This window comes from Mchenga conophoros, linkage group LG9, assembly GCF_057382185.1.
Source record: "Mchenga conophoros isolate Kocher_MC1m ecotype Shallow Benthic linkage group LG9, M_conophoros_male_GT1.1, whole genome shotgun sequence".
NCBI classification, from domain to species: domain Eukaryota; kingdom Metazoa; phylum Chordata; class Actinopteri; order Cichliformes; family Cichlidae; genus Mchenga; species Mchenga conophoros.
The window spans coordinates 1,332,153-1,348,364 of record NC_140534.1 but is presented as its reverse complement, the minus strand read 5'-3'; the positions used below and the strand labels follow the sequence as shown (position 1 = coordinate 1,348,364).

Below are 16,212 nucleotides of genomic sequence, written 5' to 3'. Positions count from 1 at the left end.
TATTTGCTTATCTGTTTTCTTTTACTTGGTTTAAATGTGTTGTGCAGTTTATTTCGGTTTGTCAGGTTCACACTGATGGTGTTACAGTCCCAAAAACACTGTACGTGTCAAATATGATACATATGATCTGAAGAAGTGTTCTCATAGTTTGTTTTTTTGAGCCACGAAACTGTTTATCCTGTAACAGTTTTTCACAGTAAAGCTTGAGCCTCGAAGCAACGACAGCGACCGACGCATGAAACGATACATTTTTAGACACAAGTTGTAACGGCCGCCGTTTCCTTTGTGAGTATTTATTACACAGCGTGCTGCGAGGAAAAGCGTCTAACGTTTGAGTCTGAGGTTTATTTTTTAGCACCTGGCGGCTCTTTTTTAATTCTCATCCGTCAATACTCTGCATACTTTTTCATGTGATTCCGTTTATTTTGAAAGGTCTCAACAGGATCTTGAGCTTTATTGTGAAAGGTTTACGTGGAACATAAACGAGCGGACACGCGATGGTGTTACCGTCGTTGTTGCTAACGACAACGCATAAAAACAGGCGCTTGTCCGTCTGTAGTGTGGTTGTATTAAATATAAGAGAAAGAGAGAACTTTAAGACATTAATATAGCCACTACAGTGACATCAGAACCATGAAAAATATTGCCGTAAACAGTTTATTTTGTGACACCACGAAACAAACGACAGTGTAAAATGAAACAGTAGATGTTTTTACATCGTCATCCGATATATATGGTTATATCGAACAGCCCTACTGCAGGTTGTTTCAGGTTTTCCTCAGGTTACCACTTGAACCGTCTGTTATGCTATATTAATGTATTCACTTTAATATTTGGTGCAGCTGTGCACAGCTATTAGCTGAAGAAATCAGATGGATGGTAATGTCCCTGCTGAAAGGACCTCCCAGTGGGGTTTGGGAAAGAAGGAGAACATGGAAAACTGTAAACGGGCTTTGGTGACAAATGTTCCCAAGAATCCAAAGTGAGATGGTTTCTGTGGAAAACGCAAACAGCTGGACATGCACACACTTATTATTTTCATGGAGGTGCTGGCGCTGATACTTTGTGCTTATTACTGCTGTTTTTAAAGACTTTAACTTCAGTGTAGTTGGATTTACCACACACACACACACACACACACACACACACACACACACACACACACACACACACACACACACACACACACACACACAGACGAGAGCAGAGATGTGGCTGTAAATAAAAGCCAGCTGACAGCAGAGTGACTCACACAGCTCGTCTGTCCCTGCAGACACACACTCTGTTACTCAGGTGTGTCTCACACGTCTAGACAAAACAACGGAAATGTTGCTGCGCCACATACTCGGAGACTTCTGCTTAAAAACCAGAGTGGAAACAGAAAGCGTGGCTTGCTGACGCAGATTAAAGTGAACCTCTGTGCTTTGTGTTGTTTGTGTTGTTGGGAGGCCACATTCCTATTGGTCTGTTTGTATGAGCGGGTTCATATCAGGTCAAAAATCACAGCTTTGTTTGAGATGCAGTGAGGCAATAAAAGAAACAGTCATAGTCTGGAATTGTGAGGATTTGCATGAGAGGACATAAAGAAATCTCTGTAGCAGGTTTAAAGTTTGTTTTCACCACAAATAAAACAAAAGCAGTGGTGTGTGGAACAACTACACCATCAATGAATGAATGAGACCAGTGACTAAAAATACCTCAGTAATCACTCACGACATAAACGTTCGAACTTTCCTTGTCGACACACTCACAGAGCACTCCGTAGCCTAGCAACATGGCAGAATAACAAATCTGTACGGTCCAAACAGCAGGTTTTAATCAGTGGCTGCTTTCAGGGGGAAACGAGTGTGGGAGATTATCATGGCAAGCAAGGTGTGGATTCCTTGGTCCATTGTAGTTCCCTGTGGACCCACTGAGGCAGGTCATTTAAGTCGAGCAGCATCTTCACCAGCAGCTCCCACAGACAGAAGTCTTTTCCACACACACACCACAGACACGTGCCATAACACTGACAGCCACTCATGAACAGGTTTTTCTACACGATCTTACACAGCACGCCTCGCTCAGTTAAGCACCTGCTCCTAGAATGAAGCGCTGTCCATCAAACATTTCCACACTAAACACATCAGGACCAACTCAGGCTTCACCTTCACCTGGCTCCTGAGCCGCAGACAGGAATGCTGGTTTCATTTTACATGCTTACGTAGTGTGGTACGTCGCGCACAGACACAAACGACTTCACAGAAACTACAAATGATTATTGTACAGTCAGTGACAGCTGCCTTCTTCACCAGGAGCGATCAATGCGTCTCACACAGCTCTGCTTGGTGTTTTCTTTCCAAATATTCCCTCCTTCCTTCCTGATTCTTCCCACTAGGACAACAGTCCCAGATGCACCCAAACATTTGTTTTGTTGTTGTTTTGGTTTTAAACACCAGCTCACTGTGTGTGTGTGTGTGTCTGTGTGTGTGTGTGTGCGTGTGTGTGTGTGTGTCTGTGTCTGTCTGTGTGTGTGTGTGTGTGTGTGTGTGTGTGTGTGTGTGTGTGTGTGTGTGCGCGCGTGTGCGTGCGCGTGTGTGTGTGTGCGTGTGTGTGTGTTCGTCACATCCCAGAAGAGTTTAGGTCTCTGCGTCAGATCACTGCTGGTTCCCATAACTCCCATTCCTTAGAAATGTTGGTTTCTGTAGAAGTGCCCACACTGACATATCGTCACTTCTGTAGACGTGGAGGAAGTTCTCCATCACAAATTGGCCAATATGGGAGTTTCAGAGTGAATTATGCAGTGTCAGCATTCGTCACCATTGATGGCATTGCTGCTTCAGGTTTTCCTGATCGTGTATCACGAGTTACTCGTTGCAGGTGTTGTGCTATCAGCATTTGTCAGCCTACTGAGACCCACTTGGGCCATAATACCAGCAAATGACCATCCTCAGCCGTGCATATGTTCCAGCACTGATATTAATATTGGTTAGCTCTGATGAGTAGTGCAACATAAAGCTGAGTGTAAAAGAGCTGAATGAGATACTCATTTAATGACTGCTTCTTAGTCACGGCCCAGTGAAGCTTTCTGAAGCTCAAAAAGCTTCATTACTCACAGCTTATCGACACAGTTGTCTTTGGTGACATCTGGTGGCCAAACGATGAAGCGCAGCCTGAAGCTACAGATGGAAATGAACTGCTTCATTGTGACTGCCCACTCGAGAGCTGAGTTGGCAGCTCCTGTATAATATCATGTGATGACACTATCGGGCTATTGTGGTGCGTTTGTGTCTTTGATGAATAAATGATCCATATGTGGCGTGTTCTCTCTCCGTCTGCGTGCGTTCTCTGGTCTTGTGGTCCAAACACATGCAGATAGGGGGCTTAGGTTAACTGCCCATAGATGTGAGCCTGGTTCTGCCGCACGTTTCTTCCTGTTTAAAGGGAGTTTTTCCTTCCCACTGTCGCCAAAGTGCTCATAGGGGGTCATATGATTGTTCTCTGTACGGTTTATTGTAGGCTCTACTGTACAATATAAAGCAGCTTGAGGCGACTGCTGTTGTGATTTTGTGCTGTATAAATAAAGTTGAAGTGAATTAATCCTCCCCCCTTTTTCCTCTTCCAGGCCTTCAGTGTTACTGTGACCGCTGCAGCACCAACTCCAGCTGCACGACAGACGGTATCTGCTTTGTAGCCATCCAAAAGTCAGGCAGCCGGATGACCATTGAGCAGCGCCAGTGTGTGCACAATCGTGACTTGATCCCACGAGACCGACCCTTCATCTGTGCCCCATCTACCAAAGATGACAGTGGCATTTACCCACTGTGCTGTACCACAGACTACTGCAACAAAGAGCCAGTGACCCCCACTGGTAAGAGGACACCAGCCATATTGCCTCTTCATGCCTTCCTTTAATTATAAAGTACAGCTACTACGCTACTGCAGGTGGAAAAGCTTCTCAGTCGTTAAAACAAAGTGGAGCGAGAGCGTTAGAGTAGGAGGGTCTTTTTCATGAGTGCAGTGGGCACTTAGTGGACTGGTGCTGTACTGGTCTGCTGTGGTGCAGAGGGAGCTGAGGGTGACTGCACTGACATGCAGTTTAGAAAAACTGTTTGCATGTTTTTTTAAATAAATAAAAAAACACAACCCAAGTAAATATAAAATGCAGTTTTCATTAAACGCTGATTTATTAAGGTGGAAACGAGCTACGCAAAACTATCACGTGAAAAAGTAATTATGCCCTAAACCAAAGAACTGCTTCAAGAACTGCACTCGTGTGTTTGTGATAACTGGGAGTGAGGCCCACTCGTCTTTTCAGAATCGTTTTACATCAGCCTCATTGGAGGACTTTAGAGCACGACTGGCCTTTCATTGGCTCAAGTCTGGACTTTCCCAAAAATAAGTGTTGTAGTGATGTAGTGCGAGGTGGACTCGGATGGGTTTCAGGTGCATTACCCAGCTAAGCTTGAACAAACTGAGGCTGAACATAGTATTTCATAGTACTTCTACTTTTGTACTTTTGTGTTAGAGGTGAGAATTCCTGTTTTTCTAATGATGACATTTCGTTCGTCCTCCTCGCTAAATCCAAACAGCAGTGACTCTCATTCCCTCGCTGGTCTAAAACGCCGCTGTTGTCTGGTAGCAGACGAACACGCTCGGCGCAGTGCACCAGGTAGATCGTTAGATAGATGGGGGGGATTAATGATGCGTTCGCGGGGTCACATCTGCTGGTGAAGCTGCTGTGAAGTGCACGGTTGTGATGGTTTTTACCATCATGATGACGTCAGTATGGGCGCTGCTGGTGAAGAGAAGGTGTAACCAGCTGATTGAGTACACAAACCTAAGCTACACGTAGCTGCACACCAGGTTCAAAAAGCCCGATCCAGTGGGGATGTGTTTCTACCGCACTGCATGACTGAGGTCCTGAATCCACGTAAACCTGTGTCGTGCACTCTGAGATCCACAGAATGAGGACTTGAGGCTCGTCGTCACATTAACCTTTATGCTTCCAGGCTGCAGTCAGGCCAGCGCAGGTCCAGGCTTTGGGTCAGCAGGTATTCTGACCAACACTCTTTGTGTCTTGCAGGCCCCACAGCGACCCCTTCTCCTCTGGGGCCGGTGGCCCTCGCTGCTGTCATTGCTGGCCCTGTATGTGTGCTCTGCTTGCTGCTGGTTTTGGCGTTCTACGTTTGCCACAGCCACAGAGGCCTGGGCGCCGGGGGAGCCGGGGCCCACCACCACCATCGGGTGCCTAATGAGGAAGACCCCTCCATGGACCACCCTTTCATCACTGTGGGAACAACACTGAAGGACCTAATCTATGACATGACCACTTCAGGCTCTGGATCAGGTAAAACGCTACATCTCAGGGTCTGATTTGTGCAGTGATCAGCTGAAGGAGGATTTAGACATTTCAAAGGTATATAAAGGTAAAACAGCAGCATGGATTCATAGAAGAGTCCAGGGGCCAAACAGACACTTGACTGAAACAGAACTGTGACAGAGGTCTCGGACTGAGCAGCTAGAAGCGTACATGTAACAGGGGCAGGACAACATCTGCTCAGAGATGCTTCCAGGCTTTTTGATGACAGCAGAGGAGATGCTTCACAGTGCTGAACGTGGCCCTGTCTTTGTTTACCTGCTCCAATTCAAAAAGTCAGACTTGCTAATAGGGCTGGGCCATATTATACCGTTCACGGTAATACCGGTATAATGTTAGGCAACGATAGGAAAATGAAATATCGCGATAGAATATGAGTAAAACGCGCATGCGCAGTGCCTTTGTTTTCATACGCACATGGCCGATTGTTGAGTGAAACAGATGAACCAGAATTGGTTTGTAAAAATGGTGCAACTTCAGTGATGTGGAACTGGTTTGGTGTTTGTCCGTCAGATACACAACAAAGCACATTTTTTTGCAGAACATGCAAGCGGCCGTTGTTATTGTCGTATTTGTCGGACTAAGATGCTCTTAAATCTGGGAGTAATCTGGGTCCTAAACTCCGTATGCTTCAGGTCAAACAACACTGCAGCATCACTGAGAGTTAAAAACTGTCTAAATTCTTTCATCTTTAATAAAACGATCAGCATTGCTGCTTTACCAGGTGTAACTATGAAGTTTAACTTCCAGGCATCCATGAAAACAAAAGTTATTACATTTAACGGAGTTAGAAGTTAGCAGGAAGCTAGCGGAAGTTAGCTCGCTAGTTTCGCTAGTTACCTAAGCATGATATAGCATGTTCTGACTGATATTTCTGAAAAAAATCAAACGTACAGCTCTGCTATCACTTCCAACATAAATGAAGACAGGAAACTAAACAGCAGTGACGTTTGTAGGGTTACTGAAGTTGGGCTAGCTGGTATATAATGATGTGCTACATGATCGCTAGCGACACAGCTATGTTAGCATAACATAAACAGTGAAGCTGGAGGACGAACACTAACACTTTTCCACTTATAAAAGTTAACGTGAAGGTAGAGCAGGGCGATATGGCCAAAAATATTTATCACGATATATATTTGAAAATTTGCGATAACGATATAACCGACGATATAATTGATGCGAGACAAAATACAACTCCACAACATTACTAGCGCAAAAAGACAACCTTCCATTTATTTTCACTTAAACAAGAAGCTGGTTTTTATGTACATTAAAGCTTTATAAAAATGTAACAGTGCAAATGCAAATTCCTTGCTGAAAGTTTAACCAAAAGGCATTTCCAGTAGAAATGGGCTGACATATCCTGAGCATAACCATGTATAATATCCACTGAAGTTAAAAAGAGGTGCTTTGCAACATTAAACTGCAGTGTGCAGTACGCATTTTTCGGACCATAAGGTGCACGGGATTATAAGGCACATTAAGCGAAACAAAGCAGTCAGATAAATCAAACTTTATTCAACTCATTTTTCTTGCTTCCTCCACTTCTGTACCATTGATTCATTAATGTTGAATTCTCTGGCAGCTGCTCTATTCCCATGTTGTTGCAGTATATTAATGACTAACCTCGTATTGTGGATGGATTATCTCAGTTGTTCTCCTGACTGAAGTTTGGTCCGTTTACAGCATCCTGCCATGAGATTGCATTTGTCTCTAACCATCAGGAACCTTCACGTTAACTTTTATAAGTGGAAAAGTGTTAGTGTTCGTCCTCCAGCTTCACTGTTTATGTTATGCTAACATAGCTGTGTCGCTAGCGATCACGTAGCACATCATTATATACCAGCTAGCCCAACTTCAGTAACCCTACAAACGTCACTGCTGTTTAGTTTTCTGTCTTCATTTATGTTGGAAGTGATAGCAGAGCTGTACGTTTGAATTTTTTCAGAAATCTCTCAGTCAGAACATGCTATATCATGCTTAGGTAACTAGCAAAACTAGCGAGCTAACTTCCGCTAGCTTCCTGCTAACTTCTAACTCCGTTAAATGTAATAACTTTTGTTTTCATGGATGCCTGGAAGTTAAACTTCATAGTTACACCTGGTAAAGCAGCAATGCTGATCGTTTTATTAAAGATGAAAGAATTTATACAGTTTTTAACTCTAAGTGATGCTGCAGTGTTGTTTGACCTGAAGCATACGGAGTTTAGGACCCAGATTACTCCCAGATTTAAGAGCATCTTAGTCCGACAAATATGACAATAACGACGGCCGCTTGCATGTTCTGCAAAAAATGTGCTTTGTCGTGTATCTGACGGACAAACACCAAACCAGTTCCACATCACTGAAGTTTCACCATTTTTACAAACCAATTCTGGTTCATCAGTTTCACTCAACAATCGGCCATGTGCGTATGAAAACAAAGGCACTGCGCATGCGCGTTTTACTCATATTCTGTCGCGATATTTCATTTTCCTATCATTGCCTAACATTATACCGGTATTACCGTGAACGGTATAATATGGCCCAGCCCTACGTGAAGGTTCTTCATGGTTAGAGACAAATGCAATCGCATGGCAGGATGCTGTAAACGGACCAAACTTCAGTCAGGAGAACAACTGAGATAATCCATCCACAATACGAGGTTAGTCATTCATATACTGCAACAACATGGGAATAGAGCAGCTGCCAGAGAATTCAACATTAATGAATCAATGGTACAGAAGTGGAGGAAGCAAGAAGAATGAGTTTAATAAAGTTTGATTTATCTGACTGCTTTGTTTCGCTTAATGTGCCTTATAATCCCGTGCACCTTATGGTCCGAAAAATACGTACTGCACACTGCAGTTTAATGTTGCAAAGCACCTCTTTTTAACTTCAGTGGATATTATACATGGTTATGCTCAGGATATGTCAGCCCATTTCTACTGGAAATGCCTTTTGGTTAAACTTTCAGCAAGGAATTTGCATTTGCACTGTTACATTTTTATAAAGCTTTAATGTACATAAAAACCAGCTTCTTGTTTAAGTGAAAATAAATGGAAGGTTGTCTTTTTGCGCTAGTAATGTTGTGGAGTTGTATTTTGTCTCGCATCAATTATATCGTCGGTTATATCGTTATCGCAAATTTTCAAATATATATCGTGATAAATATTTTTGGCCATATCGCCCTGCTCTACTTGCTAACATATGCACAGTTTTTGACCAAAATAGGTTGATGAGCATGTTTCATAAATCTGACAGCAAGTGTTTGTTTTTTGCACAGGAAAGAAGTGATGTTAGTAAATGAGGGCCGTCGGGCCAAAGTGGACATGGTTTCTTTCCTTTAAAGCTTTTACCACGGTCAGGGTGCTGGTGATGTGTGCAGCACGACCCGGTTACTCGTCTTTGCACGTGGTGCAGTGAAAGAGTTGGAGGTTGGAAGTGCGTGCATGCTCGGATCAGCTGCAGGAAAGGGAAGCATGTCAGACATTTGAAGTGAATGCAAAAGGTGACTGTAATTATTTCATTGTGCATCAGGAGGTGAAAAACATCACACTTCGTTCACAACTGCTTTGGGAAATGTTGATTAGTCCTAAAATGTTTCAAATGTTCCTTATTTATTCATAACCTCAAACTATCAGACTGGAGCTCGATGCTGGAACCTTCACAGCAGTCCCAGTTCCTTATGTGTCCCCTGGGAAAGTTCCTGTTCTGGCTTCAACACATCCACACGCTGCATCATTCCTGACAGGCTTTGCATTCATGCACACAATAAAGGTGGAATAGGTGGAATCACCAAAACTAAATTCCCGTGCAAACGCACGCATGAATCCCGCTTCGTCCAGCTGTCGTAGGGCCAGAATGATGACTTACAGGTAGGCAGTGTGTCACAGTGGGTGTGCACGCCCACAGACTGGCTCCAGACAGCTGTTAGGTGACGGCCGTGACCACGGCGCCATCGCGCTGTTTCAAACAGGAAGAAAACGGCTTTAAATGATACGAGATCTGGTCGACTGGATACGTTTTTGTATGCACTGACCCCGTCCTATAAAATGTGTGTTCAACGCTGTCCTGCATGGTAGCCATGAGTGATGACGGCACCTCCAACATGCTGCCGAGCATGTTCTGTGTGAGTCTGCACTTTTTTCCTGTGTCTCGTGAGCAGTTTTCCAAAGCAGTGAGACGATTTTCACACTTTTAGAGTTGTTCTTGGATCGTAGTTTGATGACTTTCAGTCTTTAACTCTGCTGCCATTAAAAGTCCATACAGTTGGATTAGAGCAGCATTCTGTCACAGGACTGTTTGTGCATACCTCTTCTTCACTGCTTCCTGTCTGTGATCAGAGAGCATGCACAGCTAGTACATCCCACCCATCCATCCACAAAACACCCACAGACTGGTCGGCAAACTCACCCTCTGATGTCACTGAGAGGATGACGAGCTGGTCCAGTGTTCTACCAACAGAACCCTAGAACCCTCGAGTGCCACAGACTTTCCCAGGCAGGCTGAGGACTGCGATCACAAACCCATCCTGGGGGGCTCTGCTCCAGATCGCCACGCAGCATTGCAGAGCTGTGTCAGCCAGGACATCCCTAACCTCCAGGGCCAATCTCATCCACCCCAGGGGCCCTGCTCCCCAGCCTCTGCTTCCATTACAGAAGGCAGATCCTCAGTGTTCCTTTCATTGTGTTAAGGTCAGCAGCATCCCACCACCACTGTAAATGGTGTGTGCAGAATACCACCTAAACCACTCCAAGGCTGGCCCAACAGGCTAACCAAGCCCAGTAAGACGGCTCCCTTCACCTTGCACCTTGTTGCAGCTGCAACTCCTTGCAGCAGCCTCAGAGGTGAGGAGCATGGTCCACTCAACGTCCTCAGCCTCCCTCAGAATGCGATTAAAGCAGATAAAGATATCATGGACTGAGATGTTGGCTCTCCCGCTGCACGTTTGGGTACACGTGTCCAACCACAGATCTGATGACACAATTTCTAAATCTGTTATTGACCTGTGACCTAGTGCGTCCTGGTGCCATGTGCCCCTATGAGCACCTCTGTGGTCCAACATCGGTTTGCACGGGTAAGGACTTGCCGTGGAGCCTGGGTCCAGGGTAGGTCCCAGACGGGGTGCACTGGACCCTCCATCTGTTGTGATTCACAGGAGTTAGACGGCTGATTCAGATGAAACCATCAACTACAGCAGGCTGTTTGTTTAGTTGATGGTTTTGAGAAAGTCTGTGAAATAAGAAATATTGGTTCTCTCCCCCAGTTTAAATCCCAACTCAAAACTCATCTGTTCAATCTGCATATTCACTGTGAATCCACTGTTTGTTCATTTTATCTTGTGCTTTTATTTTATTGTTCTTATTCTGCCATTGTTTTACTAAGTGTTTTATCCTATTGTAAAGTGTCCTTGGGTGACTTGAAAGGCGCTCATAAATAAAATTTATTATTATTATTATTATTATAAAAGCGGCTGAGGAAGGATCAAAAATCCTGTTTCAGTTGTTTTTATTTATTCATATACGACACAATGAAGTGTGTGTGTGTGTATATAATGTATTATTATAAGGGCAGCCGACAGCGCTGGAAGTCAAGTCGATAAATGGTAAATGGCCTGTATTTGTGTAGCGCTTCACTCGTCCCTAAGGACCCCAAAGCGCCTTACACATGCAGTCATCCACACATTCACACACTGGTGATGAAGCTACATTGTAGCCACAGCTGACAGAGGCGAGGCTGCCGGACACTGGCGCCACCGGGCCCTCTGACCACCACCAGTAGGCAGTAGGTGAAGTGTCTTGCCCAAGGACACAACGACCGAGACTGTCGGAGCTGGGGCTCGAACCGGCAACCTTCCAATTACAAGACAAACTCCCAACTCTTGAGCCACGATAAATGAATGAAGTTAAATTAAAGGAAAAACAAGTGGAACGTTAAAGTTCTCAGGGGTGTTGAGGTGGGCGTGGTCCCAGCACGGCAGGAGGATTTGTGGATCAGGAAGTCTCTCTTCATTTAAGGCTCTTAAGTTTATGAGTCATCAGGGGCAAAGCAAAAACATAATCACCTAATCAAGTCACCTGGATTTGACCAGATCAAACTCTATGCTAACACTGATTACTGACAACAGTCATGAGGTGGATGTCCAGATGGGGACGCAGACTTCAGTTCTGGATGTGCGTGGCAGGACCATCACTCATATATCCGTCCACTTCCTTTCAGGTCTCCCACTGCTGGTCCAAAGAACAATTGCCAGAACTATCATCCTCCAGGAAAGCATTGGGAAGGGGCGTTTTGGTGAGGTGTGGCGCGGCAAATGGCGCGGCGAGGAGGTGGCTGTCAAGATTTTCTCTTCCCGAGAGGAGCGCTCCTGGTTCCGTGAGGCTGAGATCTACCAGACTGTGATGCTGAGACATGAGAATATCCTGGGCTTCATTGCTGCTGACAACAAAGGTGAGAAACCAGCAGGCAGCGAGTGAATGGTACACAGCACGGGGTCATAGTTCACAGTCAGGAGGACGCAGAGTTTACCACACTGTCTGTCACACACATAAATGTATTCATTCATGTGTCCATTTACCTTTAGTTAAGCAGCTCGACCTGGCCCAGGTAACAGCCAGACAAACATATTAGAAAGTGTATAAAATCCCACATCAAACACACCAAAGTGATCCCTTAAGCAGGTGGTATGCATATACAGTACAATCAGGTCCAAAATTGGTGTTTGTACTTTTGGTGCCCCTGAGCAAGGCACCGTGCCTGCACGCTGCTCCCGGGTGCTGGATTGGTGGCTGCCCACTGCCTCCCTGAGTGGCTTAAATGCAGAAGATTCATTTCCTACAAGTCTAATAAAGTCTACATTGTTATTATTATTGAATATCAGAGCAAGAGGCATTTGTCAGGAAGTGCACCCGTTACCCCTCAGCTGTGGAAGGCTTATGGTCGTCACCCTGCTGAGCGGGCAGGCAGTGCAATAACAGAGTTTAAGGCTACGTTCACACTGCAGGCGAAAGCACATCCAATCCGACTGTTTTGACCCTGTGCGACCCATATCCCATCATGCTATGACAGTGTGAACGGCACAAATCTGACCTGGGTCACTGTCGTATGTGGTCCTGAATCCGATACATATCCGATGTTTCAGAAAGCGACTGCTGTTTGATGATGTCGCATTAAATCCGTCTTTTACGTCACTGACACAAGACGGACGCCAATTATCAGCGCCGGAGAAGACATGGTGAACGCTTCCTGGACATCCGGTGTAGATGTCAGTGAAACTGTTGGGAAGACATTATGAACAAATCTGCAGCTATGCTTTGAAGCAGCGCTCCTCTGAAACAGCAATAAGGATCATTATTAGGCCATAAGCAAAATTGGGAAACGTAAAGTCCGAAGTCTTTACATTAAGGCCATCAGTCAAACATACTGTTGGTCTGGCTTTTGCTGTCACATTTTATTTGTAGTGTGAACAAGCAGACAAAAAAGTCGCATTTGAGCATTAAGACCTGCAGAGTGAACGTAGCTTAAATGTCAGGCTAGTTTGAATTGGTCACGTCTTTATATTGTAAGGTAAAGACCCGACAACTATACAAAGAAAACAGCACAGCTATGAGCAGCACTTTGGTGACAGTGGGGAGGAAAAACTCGCCTTTAACAGGAAGAAACCTCCAGGCTCAGGGAGGGGCGGGGCCATCTGGGGTGAGCGGTTACAGGAAGGACACGCTGAGCCAGACGTTAATAATCACTGATGTTCTTTTTGTTGGTGAATTAATTTTACACTGTAATTGAAATAATTCAGCTGAATTAGAATCTTCTTGCTGTTGATTTCTTTCCTTTATCATCGTTGTTTTCATTGTTTATTCATTTGTCCCTCAGACCCACAGTTTCAGTAACTTGCTACGTGCCTGCACGTCTCTGTCGTGGAAGTTAAGGACGTTAACGAGCACGTCTTCAGGTTTGATGAAGTTAGTGTAACGTTCTCTGCACATGTTCATTCCAGTGAATGCAGACGGGCAGCTTTCACTGGTGTGCAAGAACCTTTAATATTGATTATGAATTTCATAATAATGGTAACACTGGTTCCCCATCAGTGGGGAAAGGTAGCACTGGTCTTTAGTTGTCAGCAATGCTGATCCCCAGCGTTATCACTCATCAGCCGGTGCAGCCCACAGCTGCCCACAGCTGCCCACTCTACAGTGAGCTCTAACTTGAGAGTGAACGCAGATGTTGGCATGTAGAAAGCTGAAGGTCTGATGGATGTAAACCCAGATTTGAATCATTTTCTTTCCACCCTGCACCTCATCCCTGAGTCGGAGACACAAAGGTTAGGGTGTGGTGCGTATCACACACTTCAATCAGCTGCTGGCTGAAACTTCAGCCGCTGTGTCAGTACTGAGAGGAGTGTGATAACGATCCATGTTTCTGTGCCCGGCGTGTAGATAATGGAACGTGGACTCAGCTGTGGCTGGTGTCGGACTACCATGAGCACGGATCGCTGTTCGACTACCTGAACCGCTACACGGTCACAGTGGAGGGCATGATCAAACTGTCTCTGTCAACAGCCAGCGGCCTCGCCCACCTTCACATGGAGATCGTTGGCACGCAAGGTGAGAACCTCACGCCTGTATGTATCCAAGGTGAATCGGCGTCTAAATGTTTGAATAGTAAACACAAACGAGCGAGTGTGCCAGCTGTGCTGCTCAGCAGCCTGGAGACATGCTCAGAGGAGGCGTGACAAAAACCTCGTTCAGTAGCTCACATGAGGCGTGTTTAAATCAGCCTGAGGAAACATGGAGTCTGTCAGATAGAGGCAGGCATGCTGGAGTATAGACATCAGTCTGAGCCGTCGCACACAAAGCCAGTGCTTATTGGTCAGAAATCACCCTTTGTTTTTGTTTTTTTGCCTGTCCCGTTTGGCTCTTTTGCATCAGAATTATTGTCTAAAGGCACAGCCCCGTCCTCCAGGGTATGAAGCAGGTATGGAGGAGATCAAGACTCCAGACATCCAGAGGCCCCCAGAACACAAGAGACCAAGGAAGACCCACAGAGGGGCAGCCGCGCCACTGTCCCTTTGTTGTCCAATACTGTCCCGACAGACGTGTATGTGACGCAGCTCGCTGCTGTAGTACACTGCTGTGTGTAATGAAAACTGGGTCACTGTCCTATTGGAAGTTTCTGTTCCTCTCATGTCCCCTGAAGTATATCAAGACAGTTCTGCAGAGCACAGTGGGGGCAGCTCTGTCCTTACAGGTCCCAGGCCGGGTAACTAAACATATCTCAGTGTTGTTTGTGTTTTTGTAATTATGGAACAGGGCCATACTGAGAGGACGGCATTCTGCATCGGATATGCAGTGATGCCCACTGTGGGCAGGCCTCTGAGTAAGGAGCCTAAAGGGATTTTAATTATAGCCCACGTTTGATACCAGTCACATGAGGAGGACAAGCTGAAATGTGATTGGCTGCAGCAGAACAATAGGTTTGAACTGAAAGCACTTCATAGCATATTCATAAAAGGCCCAGTACTCACATTTGTCAGAAGCTGCGTTACATGTGCTTCACAAAATATAATACATGCACTAAAATATTATCAAGTTAGGGAGGAAACGATGGAACGAGTATTTATTGTAAGTTCATGTAAGCGTGGGTGTATGTCTTGGTTAGCTGTGGGCGTGTGCTGATTGTAGCTCTGGGTGTGCAGGGAAGCCAGCTATTGCCCACAGAGACCTGAAGTCCAAGAACATCCTGGTGAAGAAGAACGGGACATGCTGCATCGCTGACCTGGGTCTGGCTGTGCGGCACGACTCCGCCACCGACACCATCGACATCGCTCCGAACCACAGAGTCGGGACCAAAAGGTAACCTTTGACCTTTCACTCTACACCTGTAAAACGTTAGTAACGCAAGAAGATGATGGTTGCAAAGTAGTGGTAGTCCTTTCAGTTTTTCTATTCGTGTGTGTTTTTATAAAACCAGTATCTCTTCTTGATCTCCAGCACTGGTGTCATGAAGCTGCTGTTTGTGTCATTCTAGTACATTACTGCCATCTCAAAGCACTGTGGGTAAACACTGTGGGTAGTCACTGTGGGTAACAGTGCACAGTCTCAGTGGGGACTGTATTTGGTTGTGTTTTTGGACCAAGCGTTGCTCACCAGCCCGTCGTATCCGTCCTCAGGTATATGGCTCCAGAGGTTCTGGACGACTCCATAAACATGAAGCATTTTGAGTCTTTCAAACGAGCTGACATCTACGCCATGGGCCTCGTCTTCTGGGAGATTGCCAGTCGCTGCTCCATGGGAGGTGAGGGTCAAAGTTCATTAGGTGGCAGCAATGAACTGACTAGAGCTAGTTTTTGCAGTATTTACAAGCTGTTTTTCTGTCAGGCATTCACGAGGACTACCAGCTGCCCTACTACGACCTGGTCCAGTCAGATCCATCAGTGGAGGAGATGAGAAGGGTGGTTTGTGAGCAGAAGCTTCGGCCCAACATCCCCAACCGCTGGCAGAGCTGTGAGGTAGGACGAGTCTCACTCACTGGTAGTTATCACCCACTCACTTATCCACACCAAGACCAGTGGGCCCAGTTCATCCAGTGTTACCATCCACATAGATGCGAATGTTGTCATCATCCAGTACGACGATGACGTTACCAAGAGTACCTTCATGCAACTACAGTACTGTCAAAAAGTGTTCTTGTGTTTCGCTTGTTTGTCAAAGATACATGTTTAATATTTCAACACAAAGATAATTAAAGTAACGTGAGAGCAGTTTTGAACTGATAAGAGAACAAAGCTATGCTACCTGGCCCTGCAACAGAAGGTTCACGGCGCTGTCAGGTGCAGAAACCAGGCTGTGAATCATTGACTCTGCCTTGACC

The 16,212-nt window shown here is 45.4% G+C and overlaps 1 protein-coding gene across 1 annotated transcript in view; it reads left to right on the top strand.

Annotated features, from left to right (window-relative positions):
* Nucleotides 1-16,212, top strand: part of tgfbr1b (transforming growth factor, beta receptor 1 b) — a 43,254-nt gene that overhangs the window by 16,659 nt on the left and 10,383 nt on the right. The window contains exons 2-8 of the mRNA XM_085286134.1: nucleotides 3,605-3,850; nucleotides 5,066-5,329; nucleotides 11,563-11,793; nucleotides 13,779-13,946; nucleotides 15,038-15,194; nucleotides 15,512-15,636; nucleotides 15,720-15,850. Of these exons, the coding sequence (XP_085142260.1) occupies nucleotides 3,605-3,850; nucleotides 5,066-5,329; nucleotides 11,563-11,793; nucleotides 13,779-13,946; nucleotides 15,038-15,194; nucleotides 15,512-15,636; nucleotides 15,720-15,850 (1,322 nt within the window). The remainder of the gene's footprint in view (nucleotides 1-3,604; nucleotides 3,851-5,065; nucleotides 5,330-11,562; nucleotides 11,794-13,778; nucleotides 13,947-15,037; nucleotides 15,195-15,511; nucleotides 15,637-15,719; nucleotides 15,851-16,212) is intronic.